At 41.7% G+C, this 27,379-nt stretch overlaps 1 protein-coding gene across 3 annotated transcripts in view; it reads right to left on the reverse strand.

The window, feature by feature from the left end:
• Positions 1-26,831, reverse strand: part of TMPRSS5 (transmembrane serine protease 5) — a 111,512-nt gene extending 84,681 nt beyond the window's left edge. For 2 of the 3 annotated variants that reach the window (XM_082274230.1, XM_082274229.1), the window contains exons 1-3: positions 26,472-26,831; positions 21,291-21,381; positions 1,205-1,309 (exon numbers count right to left, since the gene is read on the reverse strand). In XM_082274230.1, coding sequence (XP_082130356.1) covers positions 1,205-1,309; positions 21,291-21,381; positions 26,472-26,510 — 235 coding nt within the window. In that variant the 5' untranslated portion in view covers positions 26,511-26,831. The remainder of the gene's footprint in view (positions 1-1,204; positions 1,310-21,290; positions 21,382-26,471) is intronic. The other variant, XM_082274231.1, reaches the window with a different exon arrangement.
• Positions 26,832-27,379: the final 548 nt, after the last annotated feature.

The following is a 27,379-nucleotide window of genomic DNA, read 5'->3' on the forward strand; positions in this document are numbered from 1 at the left end:
GGGAAATGTAGTTCCAAAACATCTGGGCTGCCAAGGTTTGCCATCGCTGTTCTACACTGACAATAGAATCAGAATGGCACACTATAGCACTCTAACTCTCTAGTAGCATTGGACAGAGCCCTGTTCTATCTCTCTCTACACCAATATCACACTACAAATGGCCACTATTGAAAGAATACTTTTATAGTGTGGCGTGGGACTACGATCAATGAGCCATGATTGGATGCTCTGGACAGTGCTCTGTGCCTCGATTGGGCAAAGCTTTCATTGATTCAGCCAATCAGGGCTTCCAATGCACTGTGCAGTGGCGCAGTGCATTGTGGTCATTCATCAGGCCGAACAAACAGCTGAACGCCCATATAATTCGGATGTTTGTCGAATGGGTGAAAAGCCAATCCCTATATTTTTTGTTATGTTGCGCTGGTCACTTTAAAATATGTTGATTATATATAAAGATCAATAAGAGTTGTTATATTATTTGTTGTTAATTATTGTTGATAGTATTTAGTTGTTTTCATTTATTACTCATAATGCTGTATGTTATTTTTATAATTTTTGGAATTCCTGTTTGGTTAAACAGGGCTCTTCAATATGTTTGCAGCGGGATTAGGAAGCAATAATTCAAAACAAGTTAACCAAAAAGACTACAAATTGTTTATTAATTATCCATAATCATTAATCATTGGATATATATACACTATAGTGTCAAAAGTAATGGGTTGCCTGCCTTTACACATACCTGAACACACACCTTTATACAACCCAATAAAACACCTTTGGGATGAATTAGAGTGGAGACTGGGAACCAGGCCTTCTCTTTCAACAACAGTGCCTTACCTCAAAGATGAGCTTCTGGAAGAATGGTCAAGAATTCCTATAGACACACTCCTAAACCTTATGGACAGCTTCCCAGAAGGGTTGAAGCTGTTATAGCTGCAAAGGGTGGGACAACTCAATATTGAACCCTACGGACTAAGGCTGGGATGCCATTAAAGTTCATGTGCGTGTAAAGTCAGGCCTCCCAATACTTTTGACAATATAGTGTATATTGTTTAGTATACAGTACCTGCTATAGCTAATTATGCACCAAATAGGACTGCATATGTGTATGGAAAAAGGTAACCATTATCATCAAGATTTATCTGGTGTTTGCTGTCTACTTGGCAACCACCACAAACTAAAATGTGTTATATAATAAGTATACCTAGTATGTAAACTCCCACAGCTGTCCCTGTGACAACTCCAGCAGCAAAAAGGAGGATCAGAATCTTCCGGGCACTACATTGTTGCTTTCTTGATTTATCTAGATCTGAAATACAAAACAGTTATCAGATTTGGTATAAAACAATTGATGATGCACAAAATACACTTTGTATGATTTAGTTCAATCACTATGATTTCAGGGCTTTATATCAGTGGCTCTTACCTAGAAGATAACCAGTGATACCTAGGCATTGTAGTCAACCCCTATTATGACCATGAAACATACCATTTATACAATCACTTCCCCATGACTTTTTAATGTAGGCTTTGGATTGGCATTGTAAATACTACTGGGCATTGTTGCTGTCATACTTAACAAAGATGATAATGTCTAAGATATAGGTTAAAGAAACTCTGTATTGTCTCTTTATACAGGTTGTAACGGTCCCCCAATACTTCGACCAAGTATTTCCGTCTTAGGTCTCCCGAATCCCACGTGATGCAGTGACTATGGCTCCCAATTCCCCCCACACATCAGCCTAAGCTCGATGAAGGGTAAACCCAAGGCTCTTTATTCAACAACTCACTTCCAATGTCTTAGGTGCTTGATTACATCATATGCAAATGTATTGTATACAGAACATAATTAACATACCTGACCATCTGGACAGAAACAATAGGTGAATGACACTGCAGGCTCAGACAGGATTAGCATTATAATAATTGACTCAATAAACAACAAGCCCAAAACATAGCCGAATATTCATTCCTAGAAGTGTGAACACACACCACCTCTAAACAGATGAAAGCAGAAGACATAGGCTCGCAGACTGCCCATCTCCGTTTTCAACACACCTTATTATAAGTGTCAATACACATCCCCACAGTAGAGTCTTATGTCATTTGCATCTGTTTAGTCTGTTTAGTCTCTCCTTGTGTGAAGTACTTTGTTGTAATAGGCAGCTTAGGCCCAGAGTCTGTGTCTCTTGAGGTGACATGGACTTGAATTCAAAGCAACAGTGCTCCAAAGGTCCCCCAGCATACACCCCCACACAGAGCCGCACAAGCCAGGGCCCATAGTCCGTGGGCAGGAGGCAGGCCTCCACACTCCTCCAGTAGCCCGTGGCGAACGTCCCAGCAAATGGGCGTTCGTCACACAGGTCAAACACAAGGCTCGTCTGGCTATTTCATGTGGCCCTTGTACCCAGGGTTTTTTTTTCAGCTGAAACGTGGCAGAACTCTGTTCCGTCACCTCTGGCTCTCGTCCTCTGCTCCCTGCTCACCACTGTCAGTTGTAAACACTGAAACCTTTTGGTTTTTCAAGGACAGCTGTCCTCTCGGCAGCTCTCACAGATCCCTGTCTGCCCTGCACTAACAGTGGGGACAAGAGAGATGCAGGTTCAGTGTGAGATGGGTCATCACATGGTAAGCTGCACTGTGATCCCCATCCCCAAAGTGCACAGATACCAACCAGTGATCTCCCTGCAAGTGAGAGAAAGAGGCAAAAACCACCTACACTGCTGGGCGGTACTAGAGCTGGGCCAGGTAGGTGAAATGAGAGAAAGCTTTGGGGGGGGGGGGTTAGAAATGAGGGCTGTGGAGGGAGATGTATGCAGAGGTGGGGAATGAGGAGAGTGGTTCAGAGGTCAGAGCCGAGAAGGGGTGGAAGTGAGATGTGGACAGCCTGTGAAAGAGAGCTTAAATCTGCACACTGTGCATAGCACACCCCTGTATGTAGCGCACTCCTAAACCCTGCAATATGTATGAAGTGCACTCCTCAACCCAGCACTCTGTACATAGCGCAACTCTGAACCCTACACACCGTACGTAGAGCACCTCTGAACTCTGCACTCTATATGTTGCTCACTCCTGAACTCTGTACATATCACACCCCTGAACTATGCACCCTGTGCATAGGGTATCCCTGAATGAAACTGCACTCTGTGCATGACGCACACCTGAAATCTATACTTCGTACTTCGTACATAGCACACTCCCGAACTCTGCACATAACACACTCCTGGTATTTTTTGGTCCTTTAAGATTCCTACTGTGCCGCGGGGGGGGGGGGGGGGGTTTGATTGAGTTCCTGCACATATTCTCTGAGAAAAAAAGCCTTGAATAAATCTATATAATCTTGCAGATTCAACTGGCCCTTTGAGGGCAACCATATCGCTGATGCAGCCTGCGATTCAATTGAGTTTGAAACCCTGCTCTAGTTTATAACTAAATTTACTTTTTTTAATGCAAGCAGTGTAAGTACTTAAATGTAACCTGGTATCAGCACCTTGCAATCTTCTATGAAGCAGAGCTCCAACTGGAAAAGAGAGAAGCAACGCAAGGATCCAGGGAGGTGTATGGCTCTGCTTAATTCGGACAAGAAATATGGAGAGGGGGGGGACAGAGTGACACAGGGATGAACACATTTGTGTGCTGCTTCTCCTTTTACTGTCCATTCATAGGCTAGGGGAGGGACAAGACCTGTAAGTGTTAACCCTAACAGACAGAAAAAATCAAGTCTCCTATCCTGCCAGATAAGGTTGTGCTGTGTGGCAGAGCTGTGTAAAGCTTTGAACTTTACTATAGGTTTTAGGTAAATCTACACTAATATCATAAATGATAAATATGTGTGATACAAAATAAATTACAAAAGCATAGCAGCATACAGAGAGGCCACATTTGCTTTTGAATTCCATAAAAGTAAACTTTCAAAAATGGCAGCTATTTGTAATCACAACTGCTGGAACATGACTTCCACTATAGAACAGAAATAGCAACTCACCAGACAGTGAAATCCAGATAAATCAGAGGTCAAATGCACTTTGTAGATCAAATCCTTTTAAATTGAAACACTTAAAGTTAGATTCCATAGATGTGCATGCATCAACCACCAACACAAGGTAAATGTAATATCTTATAGATTTATAATTAAGTAATGGTTGACCTGTACTATTGGAGCATTGTTATTTATTTTGGGGGCATGTGAAGGAATGCTGACAGTACATTGTTGGGAGAGCGGTTCTGGTGGTTCACAACTTCGCGTTCCTTTTTAACAACTTCTGGGCCAGAAGGTTTTCCCCCTTAATGACCAGGCCATATTTTTGCGATACGACACTGCGTTACTTTAACTGACAATTGCGTGGTCGTGCGACGCTGTACCCAAATAAAATTGATGTCTTTTTTTCCCCACAAATAGAGCTTTCTTTTGGTGGTATTTGATCCCCTGTGCGATTTTTATTTTTTGCGCTTTAAACAAAAAAGAGTGACAATTCTGAAAAAAAACAATATTTTTTACTTTCTGCTATATATATAACATTCCCAATAATTTTTTTTTTTTTAAATCACATTTTTTTCATCATTTTGGCTAATTTGTATTCTGCTACATAAAAAATCCCAATAAGTGTATATTAATTGGTTAGCACAAAAGTTATTGCGTTAACAAACTAGGGGAAAGATTTATGTCATTTTTATTTATTTATTTTTTAGTAGTAATGGTGGCAATTAGCGATTTGTAGCGAGACTGCGACATTGCGGCAGACAGATTGGACACCTAACTGACATTTTTGACACTTTTGGGGGGACCAGTGACATTACTACAGTAATCAGTGCTAAAAATCTGCACAGTTACTGTACTGATTACACTGACAGGGAAGGGGGTTAACACTAGGGGCGATGAAAGGGTTAAATGTGTCCCTAGGGGGTGCTTTCTAACTGTGGTGGGTATGTATTTACTGAATGAACACAGAGACCTGTGTTTCTAAATAAAAGGAACACAGGATCACTGTGTTCATTACAGAACAGCCATTCTGTCTCTGCGGGGAGCCCGACGGCAATTGTGGCCACCGGACCAGCTGATTATTATTATTATTATTATAATACAGGATTTATATAGCGCCAACAGTTTGCGCAGCGCTTTACAATGTGAAGGAAGACAATACAGTTACAATACAGTTCAAAACAGGAGGAATTAGAGGGCCCTGCTCGTTAGAGCTTACAATCTAGAAGGGAGGGTCAAGTGAAACAAAAGGCAATAACTGTGGGGGATGGGTTGATGGGGAAAAGGAGGTACATTTGTTAGGGGTTGGTAGGATAGGCTTCTCTGAAGAGGAGGGTTTTCAGAGATCGCCTAAAAGCTAATAGAGTGGGGGATAATCGGACAGATAAGGGTAAGGAGTTCCATAGGATTGGAGAGGCTCTGGAAAAGTCCTGGAGGCGAGCATGGGAGGAGGTGATGAGTGAGCTAGAGATCCCCCTGTGGCGAATAAGCACGTGGTCCCGCAAAACGACGTAACTGTACGTCGTGTCGCGGGACAAAGCCAATCTGCCGCAGTATATGTATTGCTGGCGGTTGGAAAGTGGTTAATCCTGTATGTAAATTTGTCATTCATAAGCACATTTTGCCTTGTAACATTTGGGGTCCAATCTTTTGGTAAAATATTGTGTTTAGCTTTTATTGGTGGTTGGTTAGTATAGAGGAAAAAATGGGGAAAGTACCCCCAAAGTAAAGTAGATATTCAAGGGACTCCAAATCATAATGTCAAAGATATGAATATACTCCTTTGTTGGACTTGAGAAACATATTAGACAACACCACAAAAAAGTAGCAATCATATGCCGCCACCCATCACTTAAAAATAACAACGTTGTTACCTAAAAACGAAACAAACAGGGCCCAGACTCAAAATGACAGAATTATGAATAAATTCCTGCATATCAACCTCATATTGAATGCGCCCACCATGTCATGTTGCTCAAACCAGGCCTTCAAAGCTAACAATGTCAGTATCTACACGGTATGGATGTACGCAAAAAAAATGAAGTGTGATATTGCACTGTTGGCTGTAATGTAGAGGAAAAGTTAAACTCAAGCAACACGAAAAAATGGAGATATAGAGGACATCCACCTAATGAGTTCCATAAGTAAGAATAACATGAGATACCTAAATAACAGAGATTTGATGTTAGCATTCACTGAAGCATATCTCAATTAAAATGTTCCTTAACCACTTAAGCTCCGGAGGATTTGGCTGCTAAACGACCAGGGGGTATTTTGCGATTCGGCACTGCGTGACTTTAACGGACAATTGCGCGGTCGTGCGACGCTGTACCTAAACGAATTTGACGTCCTTTTTTTCCCACAAACAGAGCTTTCTTTTGGTGGTATTTGATCACCTGTGCGATTTTTTTGATCACGCGCTATAAACAAAAAAAGAGCGTCAATTTTGCAAAAATAACAATATTTTTCAATTTTTTTCATATGAAATTCCCCCAAAAAAATTTAAAAATCAAAATTTTTTTACATTTTCGGCCAATTTGTTTTATGCTACCTATGTTTGGTAAAAAAAAAATCACAAAAAGCGTATTTTTATTGGTTTGCGCAAAAGTTATCGCGTTTACTAACAAAGGGAATGATTTTTGTCATTTTTGTTGTATTTTTTTTTTAACGCGTAATGGCGGCGATCTGCGATTTTTTTGCGGTACTGCGACATTGCGGCGGACAGATCGGACCCTTGACTGACATTTTTGACACTTTTGGGGTTACCAGTGACATTTCTACAGTAATCAGTGCTATACATATGCACTGTTACTGTAAAAATACACTGGTAGTGAAGGGGTTAACTTTATTTGAGAGGGAGGTGCTGTGTGTGTCCCTAGGGGCGTGATTCTTACTGTGATTGGCTGTGGCTTGAGCTGTAGGGACACTGATCAACGGTTCTACATTGTAGAACCGTGTGATCAGTGTTTTTACACCGAGGAGAATGACAGGTGGCTTGTTTACACAAGCCACCTGACTTTCTCCCTCTCCCCCGACGATCGCCGAGTGACCGGCGGACATCGGGTCCGCCGGTCACACGCGCGGGGGGGTCCGTGACCGCGCGGGGGAGTCCGTGACCGCACGGGAGCGTGCCTCCGCGGGCGCGCGCTTGCTCCCCAGAGCCTCACAGGCTAGCGACGTAGACCTACGTCGCTCTGCCTGTGAGGGGCTGACTGCCGCAGTAAATATACTGTGAGCAGTCGGCAAGCGGTTAAAGTGCATAACCGTAGAGCATGTAAATAGCATCAGAAACAATGATGGGGAGGCATAACAAATGCCAAAGCAAAGGTATTCCTAGAGTGCTATGATTGCAGGGATGTTCCTGCTGTAGACATTGCCATGGAGTCAGGCTGTGGACCTTGTGTGGAGCTCAGGATCATACCCTGCAAATGTTAAGTGTCCATCCACCTCTCCAGCTAAATGGTGGTTGATGAGTACATAGCTAAGTGCTTCACTTTATAAAGTTTGATCTACAACGTGAAGTAGACTTTTGATTTATCAATGTCTGAGGTCTCACTGTCTGGTTGCTATTTCTGTTCTGTGACGGAAGTCACATTTTAGCAGTGGAAATGACAAAGGAGGAATCTTACTTCAAGTGCTGCAACTTTGGAAAATGTAAGAACTTGATAGAAAGATTTACAAATCCTTGGCAAATAAAATACATAGTAAGATAGTAACATAGTAGTTAAGGTTGAATAAAGACAATAGTCCATCCAGTTCATCCTGTGTAGGTGTGTGTCAGTGTTAATAATCATTTCCCAAATCCCTGTATATTGTGTTCTTTGAGATGCACGTCCAAGAGTCTTTTAAAAGTATCAATACTCCACGCTAACACCACCACTTGTGGAAGACAGTTCCACATTCCTACCACCCTGACAGTGAAAACCCCCCTATGCAGCTTAAGTAAAATGCCACCCCTTTTTGTATTTCATCTTTGTACTTTGCAGCTTGCTGGAGTTCAGATTTAAATTTACAAGAAATGTTATTCATTTAAAAGGTTAACATTTTTATTATTTGGGATTTGGTGGCACTTGGTAGATATATAACCGTTTATACTTGCCTTCATAACCCTCCCCCTCTGTCCCATACATTTGGGGGAAATGGTTAAAGACACTAGGCAATTTTAAGGGGTTCTCACTCTCCTTTTTTAATTTTGGAGTATATTTGATATCATAGAAAATTTAAAGAGAACCCCTTCAGTGATAGGAAGCATTTCCAACTATGGAGGGGCTCTCTGCCCTTCTCTCTCTACTCCCAGGATGCAGTACTGTGGCCTGAGCAGCCAATCACCAGACCTGAACACTATCATGTGAGAGAGGGGTGAAGATGATTAACTCTTCGTAAGTACGGATATTGATTAACATGATGCTTTATTGACCAAGGTGCATTTATAAACGTCTTGGTAGTCAAGGAGTTTAAACAAGCTCACAGCTGCTGCTGTAGCCGTGTGCTTGGGATTTATTTTTACAGTCAAATCCCAGCGTGTTTACCCTCTTGTGATGGCAATAAACTTAAATGAAATAATAAAAATAAAAAAGTGTAAAAAATATAAATTGTAACAAAAAAAACCCCAAAAAAATAATAATAAAAAACCTTTAAAAACACCCCTTCACCCCCATGTGCACCTAAATGTAGGATCCGCACGTATGTGAGGTGCCAAAATGATAACCTGTAAAGGCTTTTAAAACTTTGCTTATGGAGAATTTTGGGTGCACAAAGTTTTGAGCCTTAAAGAGGAAGTAAACTTCCCCCTAATGTTAGTACCTATAGGTAAGCCTATAATAAGGCTTTCCTATAGGTACTGTAAATATTCCCTAAACTTGCACCATTTAGGAGATATTTACTGTATACTGCCGCCCGTGCCGTTTTTTCAGGGCCCTGTGCCGTGACCAGCGGCTCCCGCGCACATGCGTGGGAGTGACGTCTGCGGACCCGTTAGGAAGACAGGTGAAGGTGGATGCGGCATCCAGCAGGGACGACGGGGGCTTCTTTTGCTGGGCACGCTTCATAGTATGCGATGCATACTAGCACATTATGCTTTTACTTTGCAGGTGACCAAAAAAAATATAAAAAGAGGTAGTGTTTACTTCCTCTTTAACATGTTTGATATCTATTTACTCAATGCAAACCCCTTCTTTTATATTTAAAAAAATGGGTATTATATTGTGTTTGTTTGTGCTAAAATTAATTTTAGTGTATTTTTCCTGAGATATAAATTTGATAAACAGTTGTGCATATATCATGCAATATAAAAAATTACCACTGTCGCTATTTTATTCTAGAGGCTGCTTGCAGAAAATATATTCCTGTTTGGGGGTTTAATGTAATTTCAAAACAAGAAAAATATATATTTATAGATTAACCCTAAGAAATCGACAGCCCTTACCATATCATTACCGTGCTCTCTCCAAACCCACCTTAGTGAGGTCCACCCTTTTCCCTTGGCTAATAGACACATCCCATACCTGGGTAATATCCTTACCGCTAACCCCTCCCACCTCTTCTCAGTGAACTATCCACTTATCCTCTCCCACCTCACAGCCCTAATGTCCTAATGGGCCCCGCTACCACTGTCCTGGATGGCCTGAATTACTGTTGTGAAAATGTCCTTCCTCCCAAAACTCCTCTACCTATTCTGGGTACTCCCTACCACGGTACTTTCTTACTAACTGCAAATTTTGCAGCGCCGCGCATCCGCCTTTATCTGGAACAAACTGAGACCCCGACTACCTAAACCTACTTAAACCTACTCTATATACTTCTAGAATTAGGGGGCCTAGGTGTACCAAATTTTCAGAAGTATTATTATGCTGTGCAGTTGGCCCAACTCTCAAAATACCACGCTACAACTGAAACCCCACTATGAGTAGCCATAGAATCAGTGGATTGTGATCCCCTCTCCACAGCCAATCTCTTTTGGTTGGCCCCAACCCAGCATAGAACCATCACCAACCCGGTTACGAAACATAGCCTCATGATCTGGGATAGACTTAGGACTCGATTTGGCCTCCAGTCCCCTCATAATCCCTTACACTCTTTTCTTCGCAACCCATCCTTTTATTCAGCCTGGTCCTTCCTGACTACATTCTCGGCCTGGTTGAAAGTTGGCCTTATTATGGCTCATCAATTCTTTGCGTTCACCTGCTTCAAACCCTTCCAGACACTCACCAAGTCCTATAACATTCCTTCCTCTGATCCCTTCCGATTCCTGCAAATCAAACATTTTCTTACACCATTTATCCCCTCTGATGCCTCAGACTCAGGTTTTACAGCGTTTTAATGAGCGTACAAGTCTGACCCTCACAGATAGGGGCTTATCTCAGAGCTTTTAACCTTCCTAGTTGCCCCAAAAACAGCAAATTCCCCAGGATTATGTTAGCAGATAGGAAGGAGACCTCAAGCTCACGCTTGACCATGCTGATTGATCGTTCATCTGACAGGCGATTAAATCCTCCTCCTCAAACATAGCCGCCCTAGAAACTAACTACAAGGTGCTTACCAAGTGGTACCTGGTCCTCTCCAGGATACACAAATTCCTCCCACAATACTCACCGCACTACTTTCAATAGTCAAGGGTATGTCATAGTAAAACAAGACTCTTCATTTTATATGAACCCTAACCCTTTTGCTTATACAACCCATCTTCTTATTAGATTAATTTATCTTGCTAGACAAATACATCACTAACCTGATTCATTTTTATATTACATCTACCTACCTTATACTCCAGTAATAGAAAATTACATAGAAATATCACCAGTTGTTATAACACTCTCTTTAAACAATTGATCCATAATTAATAATTCTAAAACGTCAAAGCAGTTCTTCGTAAAAATATAGCTTAACCATTTCCCCACTAGCCACTGTGCTGCTACTGCGGCACAGTGGCTCGTTATTGTCTAGCGACGTAGACCTACGTCGCTAGACTCCCCCGCTGTAGGCGGCGCTCGCACGCCGCCGGAGGCGCGCTCCCGCTGTTTTCATTCACAGCGGGAGTTGGGCCAGGGGACGAGCGTCGGCGATCGCCGCTGCTCTGCCCCGATCGTCGGGGAATCCAGTTTGGAGATCCGCCCGCCTGTGTAAACAGAGCGGGCGGATCTCCTAAGTGACAGGGAGTGACAGATCGGAGTGTTCAGCATAGCTGAACATCCGATCTGTCCCTGGCTCACACAGTCACCTCCCCCCCCCCACACATCAGTAAGCACCAGGCATACATTAACCCCTCCCTCTCCAATAAAATTAACCCCTTCCCTGCCAGTGTCATTTTTACAGTAACAGTGCATATTTATAGCACTGATTACTGCAGTAATGTCACTGGTACCCCCAAAAGTGTCAAAAATGTCAGTCAAGGGTCCGATCTGTCCGCCGCAATGTCGCAGTCCCGCAAAAAAAATCGCAGATCGCCGCCATTACTCGTTAAAAAAAACCACCAAAAATTACATAAATCTTTCCCTTAGTTAGTAAACGCAATAACTTTTGCGCAAACCAATCAAAATGCACTTATTGCAATTTTTTTACCAAACATGGGTAGCAGAAAACAAATTGGCCAAAAATTTAAAAAAAAAATTGGTTTTTACATCTTTTTTGGGGGGAATTTCAAATAAAAAAATGTTAAAAATATTGTTATTTTTTCAAAATAAACGCTCTTTTTTTGTTTATAGCGCAAAAAGTAAAAATCGCACAGGTGATCAAATACCACCAAAAGAAAGCTCTGTTTGTGGGAAAAAAAGGACGTAAATTTCGTTTGGGTACGGCGTTGCACGACCGCGCAATTGTCAGTTAAAGTCGCACAGTGCCGAATCGCAAAAAGTGGCCCAGACGTAAGACAGCAAAATGCTCTAGTGGTAAAGTGGTTAATATTATACATGTTGCTTGGTCCATAGCTGCACCGGCTTTAGATATACATGTTCAGGGTTTGCTCCCCCAATTTTTTGCTTGTTTATTATGTATTCGGTCTGACCAGACTTATGGGGTTGAGCATCCCATCCCCCACACACACCTGTACTCTATTGGTGTCCTCTATCAAGTAGATATAGGAGGAGTCCCCTGCAGTGCATTAGCACACCTTCCCAGCAAGGAGTGTTGTCTCCAAGGGTAAGAGAGGCTGGATTCACCCCTTTTTTATGGATAGTGTAGGACCCACCGATAATGGGGTACTTTGACGCAGTGGTGGGCTTGAGCACGATATGGCCATATGGTGGAACTAAATCCCCATTTTTATTTATGGATCGTCTCCATATTTGATAGTCATTTCTTTTGCATGGTTGCGCTATTCTTTTTTAATAATATTAAACAATACTTAACATAAATTTATACAGACTTTTTTTTCACAAATTCCCTTTCCTTTAATAAATCAAGTAATAAACCCCTGGACATTCAACATGCATCCATCCATACATATACATATACATGCAAGCATACAGATCATTTAGAATTCATGAATACAAATCTCTGATGCATTCCATATTGCATAAATGATGTGTATATAAACATATACATCCTGCACAACTGCTTGTTGAATGATCAAAATCAATCATTTTAAATATTCTTAATAAAGCATTTTATGCCTAATCCTACATTTAAACCTCTGGAGCAAATGCCTTTGGAGAGTGCAACTGTGCTTGCAAAGTGCACTGTCTATTTGCTTCCAGTAAATCAACCCCATTGTGATTTTAATATCCTTGTTATGTACATAACTATGAGACTATGTTCATGCATATTAACAATGTAACAAAAAGAACAGTTTATACTAATGGAATTAAGGGAAGCTTTCACTATAAATCATGCTGCTTCCAAACAATTCCAAACAAACCACATCTATATTGCAAACTTGCTAAAAAAAAATGAAGCTATAGGGAGGATTTGTGAACACCTCCATATTTCAGAGTTTCTGCTGCCAAATTTCACAATATGAATTTTTATTAATTACAAAAAAAAAAAAAAGAATTACAGAGACATGGTATATTACTGTAGTATGTCATATTGGTACAGCAGCATTTTACATAGTCGTATATGACAATTGTGTAGGAGATACAGGTACATGAAATGGGTTAATATCAGCAATTTATGGTTAGTAGGAAGCGTAGGGGGTGGTAAAGGAATATACATATTTTATCCGAAGTTTAGATAGTAGTTAATAGTTGTGTAGCTATTTTCTGATCGAAGGAGAACGTGTCGATTTCCAGTGTTGTGGAATTAGGGATTGGTCTGCATTTAGCATGTGTTTAGTCAGAGAAAGTTTATATGGAGCATGTAGAGATGTGTAACAGACAACATGCTGGTGTGAGACTTATTCTTATGTCTGTGATATAAATAGTCAGGTCACAAATCTGTTTCCAAAATGGAGCACTTTCATGAATACGTGTGCTTATTGAACCCTTGTTGACCATAATGCTGGCTATTATCTACTGGTTCTCCTGAATTGGAGATTAGAATGTGTTTTCCCACCATTCCTTAACCACTTAAGCCCCGGAAGATTTTACCCCCTTCCTGACCAGGGCCTATTTTGCGATTCGGCACTGCGTGACTTTAACGGACAATTGCGCGGTCGTGCGATGCTGTACATAAATGAATTTGACATCCTTTTTTTCCCACAAACAGAGCTTTCTTTTGGTGGTATTTGATCACCTGTGTGATTTTTTGCTCATGCGCTATAAACAAAAAAAAAAGCGACAATTTTGCAAAAATAACAATATTTTTCAAATTTTTTTATATGAAATTCCCCCCCCCCCCCAAAAAAATGTAAAAATCTAATTTTTTTAACATTTTAAGCCAATTTGTTTTCTGCTACATATGTTTGGTAAAAAAAAATCAAAAAGCGTATTTTGATTGATTTGCGCAAAAGTTATTGCATTTACTAACTAAGGGAAAGATTTTTGTCACTTTTATTGCTTTTTTTTAACGAGTAATGGTGGCGATCTGCGATTTTTTTGCTGGACTGCGACATTGCGGCAGACAGATCGGACCCTTGACTGACATTTTTTGACACTTTTGGGGTTACCAGTGACATTACTACAGTAATCAGTGCTATACATGTGCACTGTTACTGTAAAAATGACACTGGCAGGGAAGGGGTTAACTTTATTTGAGAAGGAGGGGTTAAGTGTGTCCCTAGGGGCGTGATTCTTACTGTGATTGGATGTGGCTTGTGATGTAACAGCAGAGATCTACGGTCCTACATAGCAGGACCGTATGGTCTGTGCTGTTACACAGGGGAGAAAGACAGGCGGCTTTGTTTACATTAGCCGCCTGCCTTTCTCCCGGTGTAACCGACGATTGCGAGTGACTGGCGGACATCAGGTCCGCTGGTCACTCGCGCGGGGGGTCCGTGAGCGAGCGGGAGCGCGCCTCCCGCGGCGCGGGCTCGCTCCCTAGAGCCTCACAGCCGACGTAAATAGTCGTTAGGCAGTCGGCAAGTGGTTAAATCTATCTGTTGTGGTGTTTTCTGTTTGTTATAGCCAGGTATATGCTTTTGAGGTGTTTATTTTGAACTCTAAACCCTTTAGGCCCCGTTCACATAGGGGCGACGCTACTTCGCACCGTGACCTCCGAGGTCGCGGTGCGAGCAGCGCGCCGTGACCTCGGAGTGGCCGCCACGGACTTCATAACATTGAAGTCTATGGCGGTCGCCTCCTGGTCGCCCCAAAGAAGCTCCGGACCCTTTTTCTAAGTCGGAGCGACTTGTGTCGCTCCTATTAGAACGGGTCCGCAGCTTCCCTATGGGAGGCGACCTACGGCGACCTGTGAGGCGACCAGGTCGCCTCACAGGTCGCCTTAGTGTGAACGGGGACTTAGACACATTTTCTCCTAAATTGTAGAGGTCTGATAAAGTTATGTTTTTGTTTATGATTAACAATATAACAAGACAATTGTAAGTATATCCACCTTGTGGAAATTCTGGATTATCTGCTATGGGGGTCAGTGAACCTGGCGAATATGCGATATTGTGTTGTGCAATTGCTCAATGAAACACTTTAAGTGTGATTCCTGTCAATGGGTACTGTTTCAGATGTTTAGATAGGCATGACCATGATACCCAGGGACAGTATTTTAGTGGTATTGAGGTGAGGTTGCTTTCTAATTCTTTCCTGTCTTTATTACCATCATGGCAATTCCATGACAATTCTGAGGAGGTGTGCAGCATAATAGTATTTTTGGAAACCCAGAGGCTTATGCCTCCTTAATCTTTGGGATTGCTGACTGATTTGAATTTAATCCTAGGGTCCCGGGGGGTCCATTGGCCCAGGTGGAACTCTGATAGGGGCAGCAAATCAGGGGTGGACTGGGCCGGAGGGTAGGGTGTAAGGCATGCGGAAGAGAGGCAGGGACAAAATGTTGAGGGGGGGGGTGCGTGTGCTGGGAGCTTCAGGGTTCAGCGGAACTTTGGGCTTCTCTGCTGCTCCCAAAGCTGCAGGCTTCTTCTCTCTGCTGGCCTGCCAACCACTTGTAGCACAGAGCCAACAGGGTTTTGGAGCACTTCCTTTGGCTCTGTGATAGGTGTCTGATAGGTGGTGGGCGGGGACAGAAGTCCTCAGACGGCCGCTGCCGCTCCATCCTCCTGATAATCTCTGGTGTTACTGTGCGGGCAGCGGATGACAGCCGACTCACTGCAGCTGTCCTAGAAGGAGGGGATCCACACACTGCTCCATCCAGAATGCCTGAGCTTGTCACACACACATCCCTTCTCCCACCCCTCTCTCCCTGCCAGTGTACTGCATCTGTGGAGGTGATGTGAGGGCAGGAAGATTAAACAAGCAGCCAACAGCTCCCCTCTCTCTCTGTCTCCTCTCTCTCTCCCCGCCTCCTGCTCTCTCTGCCCCTCCTCTCACTGTGCAAACAACAGTGCAAATTGACACGCTGCATCTGGTGGCAGGTGACATGGCAAGTGACAAGCTGCATCTGGTGGCAGGCAACATGGCAAGTGACAAGCTGCATCTGGTGGCAGGTGACGTGGCAAATGACATGCTGCATCTGGTGGCAGGTGACATGGCAAGTGACACGCTGCATCTGGTAGCAGGCGACGGTGGCAAGTCACATGCTGCATCTGGCGGCAGGTGACAGTGGCAAGTGACATGCTGCATCTGGCAGCAGGCAATGGTGGCATGCTGCATCTGGTGGCAAGTGGCAAGCTTAGTGTTCCCACTGATTCTGCATTATGGTGAGTTAAATAATTTCATTATATATTACAATGTAGTAAAAGAAATAATGTGTTTTGATCATCCTGACACCATATCAAGCATGGTGTCGGGATGATTTAAGTGCTAACACCAGACAGTTGCCTGACAAATCAACCCCACCGCTGATCAACCCCGAGATTACATCCCCCCCCCCCTCATCCCCCGTCCCTGTCCTTGGCAAAAATGTCCCTTAATGGCATTTTGGAAATATTGTCACCCTAGGGGGGGCAGGGTGCCAAATTCCCCCCGGCCCACACTGATGTCCCATGTAAGGGCCGCACCTCTTCTTTAAAGGCTGTGCACACCCTCCATCCCCTTCCCGGCTCAGCCAATGGCAAGAGGGCGCCAGCAGCTGAGCGGGCTCCTCAGCTTGCTCCACATGGAAAAGATAGTTTAGGGTGCAAAAGTTTGTAGGCTGTCGAGCAGCCACTGGTGGTGATGGAGGTTGGGGCCAGCAGGCTGTTTGTTAACCTCACCAGCCTGTGCATGTTCTGGGGCCGGACCTGCGCACTCGCACGGAGGAGGACACAGGGCTGCTGATAGGGGGGGACCACCAGCCCTCTTGTAGGGGGCCCGAGCACACAGGGGGGCCCACACAGAGAGGGGGATTAGTGATGGACAACAAAAACAGAAATCTTCCTCCAGCACCTGAATCTGATCTGTCCCTCTCCCTGCTATCAGCTTTTATCTGTTGAGAAAGAGGCAGTTGTCCCTCCCTAATCCCCCCTCCCTGTGTGGGCCCCCCTCCCAGCACTTATCTCTGCTCAGGAGTTTATTTGTCTCTGTCTCTCTGATCACTGAGCTCCAACTGCCCAGCCTGTATACTTTTCTCATCTCATCTTCTTTTTTATTTAACATAGTTTTTTTTTAGATTTAGCAGGAATTATGCGAGTTATGTTATATTTGTGTCTGATAATAGTGATTTTGTTGTAATTTTAGCTAAATATATCTTTAATATTTTCTTGGGGGGGCCCTGCCAGGTAGTCTGTACGGGGCCCCGCGATTTCTAACAGCAGCCCTGGGAGGACACAGGCACGCGCATAGGGGGTAGAAGAACAAAAGCCGCGAGAGACTCCTAATGTAAAGGGGGGGGACTTCTGATGTAAAAGGAGACTCTTGATGTTACATAGGGGGCTCCTGATGGCAAATATAGCGCTCCTGATGTTAAGGGAGGACTCCTGATATGAAATGGGGGTGCTGTTACATGTAAATCTGACTTCCTGATAAACGTAATTTTAGTTTTAATTATCATGACATTCTGATACTTTATAACAAGGCAACTCCATGGATCAATATTATACTTATCATCCAATTACATGCAAGCAAAAGTGCTTTTCTTTCCTTGCACATGATTGGGTATTCTTTGCAAAGTGACGTTTCATCTCATTCACTAAGCTTTGGGCAAAGTTCCCTTGCAGAGCACAACTTCTCTTGCAAAGTGAGAAATGTATTTGCCTTTAATAAATCAACCCCATTGTGTTGCGTGTTCCTTTAGTGTGGACTATGCCTTATAAATTTACAAAAATTAATCCAAAATCAGGACATTTCACCTACAGATAGCACTGCGGGTGATATTTGTATATGAAAGTAATCCAACCCAGACCACTAAATGATTCAAAACTTACATGAGTCAAGTAAAACTGAAGCACCGAAAGGGCCTCTGAAGTGTTCAAATCATGTGACACAACGTAATTATTTCCTGAAAGAACCTTTCTAGAGCAGCATTTGTAAACTGTTTTTTTTTCATATAATTTCAAACATTTCTGTAACCATTCCTATTGTGGTATGTTATCTCTTTGGGAGTTTATAAAAAAAAAATACAGTTTCATTGAAATCCATTTATTTACAGTTAAATCATGTTTATGAAAGGGCAATGCACAATCTTCTTATCCCTTATAATGAATGCCAATATTCTGCTCGTCACATTGGTTGCTGCTGGATATTTTTTCATGTAAGAGTTTTGTAGGGTTTTTGTAATTTCTACTCCAACAATGATATTTTAAAGGTCCTCATTAAATTTCTCTATAATAGAGCTTTGTTACATTAAATTAGTATTGCTATGGACAAAATGTTATCACTATTGTAAAAGCAGCCTCTTCAGCCAGTAAAATACAATTATGTTATGATTATGTTGTTCTGCTATGAAAGTCATAGTCATCTATAACTTTCTGTTGTTTGACTTTAAAATGTTATAGAATAACAGGGTAAAACAGTTATCTTATTTTGTACATTGAATTCTTACCATTTAATCCTAATACTGAAAATGTAAAGAATATTAATAGGTATTCAGAAACTGTGGATGATTCAAATGGAAACTGCTATAGCTAAAACTGAATAATAATAAGTATTATTATAATTATTATTTTAAACAATACATATGTATTTCCCATCCCAGTGTTGTCTCCTCGGTTCTAGTCTCCAAGGGTGTAAGAGTTCTTATATTATCAGATTCTTTCCTCCTATGGTTTTAAAGTGATTGCAAACCCTTTTTTTTTAAATAAAAAAACTTGTTATACTTATCCGCTCTGTGCAATGATTTTGATCCTCCTCTCCTCGTGTCCCCTGCTGGTGCTCCTGCCCCTCCCTGCCAAGTGCTCACCATAGCAAGCTGCATGCTATGAGGGCACACGTGTGGGCTCGCTCCTGAGCCGGCTCTGTGTGTCCATAGACTTACAGAGCATGGCTCAGTTCCACCCCCACGCCCTGTTCACTGTCTATTTCTGAGCCCATGAGGAGGGAGAGAGCTGAAAGGGGGGGGGGGGTTACACTCAGAAGGTTTTTCTACCTTAATGCAGAGAATAGACTAAGGTAAAAAACCTTCTGCCTTTAGAACCACTTTAATAATTTGTAATAAAAAAAAAATTATAATAATAATAATATTATAATAATAAGGCTCCAATCCCAGAAGCCGACTCTTCAGTAGAAACGCGTTGGGAGGAGCCAGCCGTGCTGCTACAGGTCCCGGATCGCACTGCAGGCGACCGTGACTTCTTCTGAGCATTTTGCTGTACACCTCAAAGGATGCTTGTAAGTGTTTTTACCATTTTTTATTCAATAAACTGTGGGTAACGCATCAGTCCCTTCCTCTTCTTTATTGTGGCCCTCCTGCTGGCAATTCTACCTGTAGAAGCCTCCAGACCCATAAAAAGATACCGGGAAGCTCCGTCCATCCATCCATCCCTCTGGATATTTTATTTAGTGTGGCCGTTTGACTGGATGCCTTGGTACCACAGTACATGCTCCATTCTCTCTCTATTGTGGTAAGAGTCCATTCACATCACTGGGTGTCACTTTAAGTTTGCAGTTTTGGCCCCTGCCCCTATCTATAACTGGCTTTCACAGTAAGGAGCACATAGAAGGGCAAACGCATTGAAGACTAAAACCAGAGAAAATTCCCAGCTAAATTCACCAACCAGTCTGCTTACCAACCAAATGAACCTGTCCAACAGTATGCGTTAATACAGGGGTTTAGTTAGCAAACATTTGCAAACGCATGCAAAAGCTGCAAGGCCCCTTCATGGCACCCTGTATTACTTGCGAGTATTACTTACTTGAGAGTTTCCACAGTGGGAGCACATGCATTCCAATGGATAGATAAAGAACAGGTGGGCCTGAAGGTAGCTCAACCCTCCTTAAAGGCTTAGGGGCACCCTGGACACCCAGCACAAAGCACAATGGCAGCAAAGGTGTCCATTGTGTCCCCTCACCATCTCTTTGTTACTGGTGTAAATACTGGTGAGGGGACACACTGTACACCTTTGCTGCCATTGTGCTATGTGCTGGGTGCCCCTGTGCCTTTAAGGAGGATTGGGTTGCCTCCAGACCTCCTTATCTATCCATTAGAATGCATGTGCTTCCACTGTGGAGACTCTCATCAATTTAGAAGGGTTAGGACTGCAAGTAAAACAGGGTGCCCTGAAGGGGCTTTGCAGGTTACGTATGCATTTGCAAATGTGTGCTACTGAAACCCCTGTTTTTAACGCATACTGGTAGACAGGTTAATTTGGTTGGTAAGCAGACTTGTTGGTGAGTTGAGCTGGGAATTTTCTCTAGTTTTGTGTTTAAGGCTCCTTTCACACTGATCTGCTGTGGTTTCCCCACAGTGTGGGTGCAGCACTTTTTACCCACAGCTTCCATGTGGGTTATCTGCAATTTGCCATAGATTTCTATAACAGCAGAACACAATAATCACTCGCATTAAAAAGATTTGACAGTCTGGTTGCACTGAAGTCAATTGATGGATCAACTTCAGTTCAGCCAGCCTTCCCATAGCTGAACCTGCCACGACTTGATCCATCTATGGCTGGCTTTACCCACATGGAAGAAAAATATATTAAAAGTATATTTTAAAAAAAACATTTTTTATTTTTCCCAAATATATTGGAAATATATTTGAAATGCTACAATTTTGGCCATATTCAATATATTTCAAAATATTTTTTCCCTAAATATATTGGAAATACATTTTTCTTCCATATGGGTTAGACAATGTTTTTGGTTGTCATGGTATATTGTGCATATTTATAGCACAGAGAAATGTCCACTAAACAGTTATCTCAGGAATATAACAGCTATTGGCCAGGAAAACCAAACCGGAGTGAAATATTTTTTTATTGGAGATTAACTGACTGGCTACTTATTGTAGTGCCCCTTGGAGTGCTAGGTGTAGCTGAGAGCTTGTGAATTTTTTTAATAGCACATTTGAATTAACTTTGTACTATCTATTCTAAATTAATTACCTGTTTGCCACTTCTTACCCTTTTAAAAATAGATGGCAAGGGGTTAAGAATTGTGGTCAAAATGTCTCCTAACTTTATCTGTATAGAAACTGAAGCAATTTGGGGAATATTGGTAGGTACAGTACTTCCAGTGTGGTTTATTATCACACATGTCCTTCTCTTGTCATTACGAATCCTTACCCTTTCACCTTCTCCATTTAAACAGACTAATGAAAAGGACTGGCTTCTTTGAAATATGCTTAGAAAACTCTCCACTGCCCTTCTCAGAGCTCAAAGCAGCTTGTGAAAGTAAATGTCATTTTATGTCAATTTACAATATAATATTCATACCAAATACAATGTCACTTTATATCTCACCTGCTTCAAGAGAATTAACAATTTCAAAGAGATCCCCTCTAATGTTGATTGTAGCTTTAGGAATATTAACACTGTGCGTTTCTGAAGTACTCTGTGAAGAGAAACCAGCGATAAATAGGACTTATTAGCAAATGCTACATAGGCAACACACAGTGACCATTACACTATGTTGTAAAAAGTATTAGGATGCCTGCCCTTACACATACACACATACTTAAATGGCATCCCAATCTTAGTCCATAGGGTTCAATATTGAGTTGGCCCACACTTTGCAGCTATACCAGCTTCAACTTTTTAGGAGTGTGCCTATGGGAATGTTGTGAGGCGCATTTGTGAGGTCAGGCACTGATATTGGGCGAGAAGGCCTGGCTTGCAGTCCCTGCTCATATTCATCCCAAAGTTGTTCTATCGAGTTGAGGTCAGGACTCTGTGCAGGTCAGTCAAGTTCCTCCACCCCAAACTCCCTCATTTATATATTTTAGGACCTTGCTTTATGCACTGGTGCACAGTCATGTTGGAACAGGAAGGGGCCATCCCCAAACTGTTCCCACAAATTTGGAAACATGAAATTGTCCAAAATGTCTTGGTATGCTGACGCCTTAAGTGTTCCCTTCACTGAAACTAAGGGGCCACAACCTCTGAAAAACCACCGCACACCATAAGCCCCCCTCCATCAAATGATTTTGGCCAGTGTACAGAGCAAGGTCCATAAAGACATGGATGAGCGTGTTTAGGGTGGAGGAACTTGACTGGCCTGCACAGAGTCATGACCTGAACCCGATAGAACACCTTTGGGATGAACTAGAGGAGAGACTGTGAGTTAAGCCTTCTCTTCAACATTAGTGCCTGACCTCACAAATGCGCTTCTGGAAGAAAGGGCAAACATTCCCATAGACGCACTACTAAATCTTATGGACAGCCTTCCCAGAAGAGTTGAAGCTGTTATAGCGGCAAAGGGTGGGCCAACTCAATATTGAACCCTACGGACTAAAACTGGGATACGATTAAAGTTCATGTGCGTGTAAAGGCAGATGTTCTAATATTTTTGACAATATAGTGTATTTTAGATACAACAATCAACCTTTGGAATACAGAGTAAAAATAATTAATAGTAACCTTTTTTTTTAATTTAACAGACCAATGATACTGGAATACAAAAAACTGGGGGTTAGAGGCACTTAGGACTTTCATGGTATGGTATGGATTACACAGACAAGATTTGTATACAAAATGTATTAATAACAATATTACATGAAACAACATCCATAAAGAGCGAAACAGAACGTAACAAAGTGTGTCAGCAAAAAAAAAATATGGCCAACATAGCTTAAAAGGTTAAACAGTATCACACTTCCTCCAGTTGGATAATGAGTGTGGTGTTCCAATTCGGGTGACCCCAGTCAAAAAATCCAATCTAGGATCTCAGCTCTACATGTTTCGTCTCTGGACGCTCCACTGGAGAAGGATGGAGGGGGATTTTATTAGTCAGATCTAAAGACACCGGGAAAAGGGTGGGAAAAAGATACTGGAGCGTCACCAACAATATAAAGGGGACTATGATTCCTGAAAGCTGTTACAAAGACAGCCAGCATCCACCACTAAACGCAAGAGCTGAATCGACTTCAGTTCAGATCTTTCTACACAGAGCCCCATAGGATCGTTTTTTGGCAAACCACTGTCAGCACAATGCAGGATCAACATGGCTAATCCTCACACACAGATAGCAGTTGTCCTCCTGTCCCCAGTCTTCTGCCTGGGGCTCAAGGCTTTATACTCAAGCTAAAGTTCAAATAGTTATCATATGGCAGTAGTAGACGTTTACAATTGTTGTACTGCCAAATTAATTTAGAGGAATAATTTTTCATTTAAATTCAATTAGACCTTAAGTGTGAACAAGTAATGCATTAAATTCTAAAGATATACTTTACTGCAGTAAAATGTTGTGGCACCTAAACCCTTTACAAGTACCATCTTAGCCTATTTGGCACTGTACTCACTTTCCACTGCCATAATAAATGAAATTCAGAAATATGAATAAAGTTTGCTTTTTTGCTTCCTTTTGGTCTGTTAAATATACCTTTGCAAGCAATTTGTTATAACTGGTAAATGCCGCTCTGGAAATGTAAACACAGGAAGAGGACAGGCATCCCTGCAGTAAATGTTTCCAGGATCCAGCTGCCTGCACAATGCTAGACAAACTTCCTACAAGGTAAGTGATAATAATAAAGTTGTAGCATTTTTTAAACCTAAACTTCAGCTTTAATTTATGCAGATTATATCACATCCACTTATGTGTTTTCATAGACAGAATAAATTAGCCTTTATAAAAGGCTTAGTAATGAATCTGTATAAAGTTTAGGCAGTTGATCACTAGACTGTCATTAACATATCAATGAGAAAATAACACACAGTAAGGCCTCATGCACATGGCTGTAAAAGGGCCTTACAGCGTGCAGAGCCTGTGTACTGACAGTCCTGGAAATCTACATGTGAGTACTTTATGCAACCCCCAGTGTACAACCAGGTACAGCTGCTTATTCGAATGCATCTCAATAGTTGCCTGTTTCTGGGAATGTCAGTACGCAGACCAGTACACTGTATGGACCCTGTACGGTCTTGTGCTTTAAAGAAGAAGCGCAGGAACAAAAAAAAAATAAAATAAACATACATACATACCTACCTACTGTAGCATTGGTCTGATTCTGCATGCTGTCCCCCTCCACTTGTAAGTCTGAGAACTGAGTGATCATATGCTTGCTGATGGCTCAGTTCTTCGATCTACTTTGAGCAGAGAGTGGTGATTGTCAATCACTGTTCTCTGCTCTGCCCATCCAGTGCTCACTGAAGCGTTCGGTTAGAGAGAGGGTGGGAGCAGCTGGCTCATTCTCTCAGCAGTGCACTGAGAGGCTGAGCCAGCTGCCTGTAAGGCATCTAGTGACAACCTAGTGCCTGTCATTATTGTCAGGATCTCTCCAGAGTCTAGATCGGCTCTTAAAGCGTAACTCCACTTTTGGTGAAAAAAAAAAAACATTCCCCTCTGGGTGATCTATGGACATTACAAGGATTTTAACAAACTTTGTTGCAGATACTTACCTTTTGTTATTCTGAAGAAATAACTGTTTGTTCCTCTGTGCCTCTGTGCTGAGTGGGTCTAATGGGAGTGGTTTCATAATTATCTATCGGCTGTGGCAGCTGCAGGGCTCTAATTAGGAAATATGCTGGGCCTGCTTCCCTTTAGTGTTCTTATTAGAAGTATCTCACCAAAATACTTCCTATTGGAAGTATCTGACCAAAAATGGCATTTTTGTTGCAGGGGATGCCAGAAATCTGACTTGTATCTTAGACAGACTTCTGGGAAAATTGGTGAGTCAATAACACAAGCAGGAAATTATGTTTCTGGGGTGTGGTCAGTACACATTCTGTGTACAGAACAGCTCCAGGTAGCCATGTTGCATGGCATTTTTAGAAAATTACAACAGCTGCAGATTGAAAAGGAAAGGTCATTTTTAATAACATTCAAACACAATATGATTTGTGTCGCAATTGTATACGCTATATTGTTTTTTCTTTATTTGCTATTTTTTTTCCCCATGAAAGTGGAGTTACCCTTTAGGCACGCTGCCGGCTGAATCTTGGTCACAGGAGTGCAGAACTAAATGCTATACAGGTATCACAGCAATCTTGGGGAAGATTACTGCTTATCAGGGGTTAAAGGAAAAGTAGGGCCAAAGCCCTTTTGGCCATATATCCCTTGTGGGTCACAGAAGTGCATTTCGTTTTGTACTTTGGCCATACTTCTCTTTAAAGCCTAACCTAGGTATTTTAGATAGGAAAAATTATAATGTTTTGTTGACTATAATATTGTTAAAACGTACCTATTTTAACAATTTTAACAAGAGAATTGTTTGAAAAGTTAGAACTTTGATTAGGTCATTATTGTTACATCGACCTTCCTGTCTCAGTGAGCATAGTTTCTCTTTTTTACTGGTGTCACCGAGGTGTCACTGAGACACATAGGGCAGGGGATCCCACCAGTAGAGTCACAAACAGAAAAAAATATCCAGGACATGGGCTACAACTTTCGCATTCCTTGTGTTAAGCCTCTCCTGAGCCAGAGACAACGTCAGAAGCATCTTAACTGAGCTAAGGAGAAAAAAGACTGGACTGTTGCTCAGTGGTCCAAAGTCATCTTTTCGGAAACGTAATTTTGCATTTCGTTTGGAAATCAAGGTCCCAGAGTCTGGAGGAAGAGTGGAGAGTTGTAGAATCCAAGTTGCATTAGGTCCAATTTGAAGTTTCTACAGTCAGTGATGATTTGGGGAGCCATGTCATCTGCTGGTGTTGGCCCACTGTGTTTTATCAAGTCCAAAGTCAGCGCAGCCCTCTACCAGGAAATTCTAGAGCACTTCATGCTTCATTCTCCTGACCATCTTTATGAAGATGCTGGTTTCATTTTCCAGCAGAACTTGGCCCACTCTGCCAAAAGTACCAATACCTGGTTTAATGATCATGGTATAACTATGCTTGAATGGTAAGCAAACTCGCCTGACCTAAACCCCATAAAGAATCTGTGGGGTGTTGTCAAGAGGAAGATGAGAGACACCAGACCCAACAATGCATAAGAGCTGAAGGCCGTTTTCAAAGCAACCCGGGCTTCCATAACACCTCAGCAGTGCCACAGGCTGATTGCCTCCACGACATGCCACATTGATGCAGTAATGCATGCAAAAGGAGCCATAACTAAGTATTGAATGCATACTATGCTGTACATGGACCTACTTTTTAGTAAGCCAACATTTCAGTAATAAAAATCCTTTTTCATTGGTCTTAGGTAATATTCTAATTGTCTGGGATACAGAATTTTGGGTTTTCACTAACTGTAAGTCATAATCATCAAAATCAATTAAATTCATTAAGTTTTTGATGTTATTCTAATTTTTTGAGATTCACTCGTACCTGCAAGGTAGTTCCTAGCTTCTTTAAATGCTGTTAGCATCTGGTTTTAATTGATCTGCTCAGTTCATTTTACTATATTTTACCCAGACCTACTATATTAATACATCATAAAACACCATTACTCTAATATTTATAGTTTAGTATTATCTAAAACATTCCTTTTTTTAATATTTACAGAATATATTGTAATCATTATCACAAAATAATAGTTATAAGTTGACTTACCTGTTTTTTTCTGTCTGTGTCTGTGTATTTCGGGCACATTTTTAGCTTGTTTGAAATGTGCAATACACAAAAAAAAAACAAATAAAAAAAAAAAAAACAAGAAGGCTTTATGTGAAGTTTACTTATAATCCACACTCATTAATATAACAGATCCAAGACCTTGTTAGTTCCGAGAACAGAATAGTAGCATCATAATGCATTTCGCTGCTCACAGTTGCTGAATGATGAAGGGATCTCAATGGCGACTTCTTGTTGTCAGCTAGAACAGATTGTTATCTAGTCAAACGAGAGAGCCAAATCAGCAGAGCTCAGCTGAATAGGATTGTTGTTTGTACTCGGGTCAGGGGTAGAGGACCAGTAACAACTTCTGTTATACACAGCTATCTATTTCTATGAGCAGACTGGTGTGCTGAATGTATCAGGAATATGCTCAAAATATTACATCCAACCATTGCAGTGATAAACTGGAAATATTTGGATCAAACACTAATAGGTAAGAGAGGAGCATTCTCTTTATTATAGATTAAGGCCCCTTTCACACATATGGACCTTTCATTTCATAAGTTCAGTCACATCAAAATGGATCAAGTATTTATCTGTTTTTCATCCATTTTTCATCCGTTTTTGTCCGTTTTTCTTACATCCACTACCAATGCAAAAACGGATAAAAAAAGGACCGTTTGTCAGTTTACATCTGTTTTTAGTCCGATCCATTTTTTTAACAGAAGAAAAATAGGGCTTTCATCCGTTAAAAAAACAACAACAAAAAAACGGATATTGACGGAAGCGGATGAAAAAGGATGTAAACGGATGGTCATCCGTTTTTCCATAGGAATGCATTGATGTCCATTTTTCATCTGTCAACGGTTGGATGAAAAATGGACAAACGGACCATATGTGTGAAAGGG

Source organism: Pelophylax lessonae (genome assembly GCF_965119305.1).
Source record: "Pelophylax lessonae genome assembly, chromosome: 12".
Lineage (NCBI taxonomy): Eukaryota > Metazoa > Chordata > Amphibia > Anura > Ranidae > Pelophylax > Pelophylax lessonae.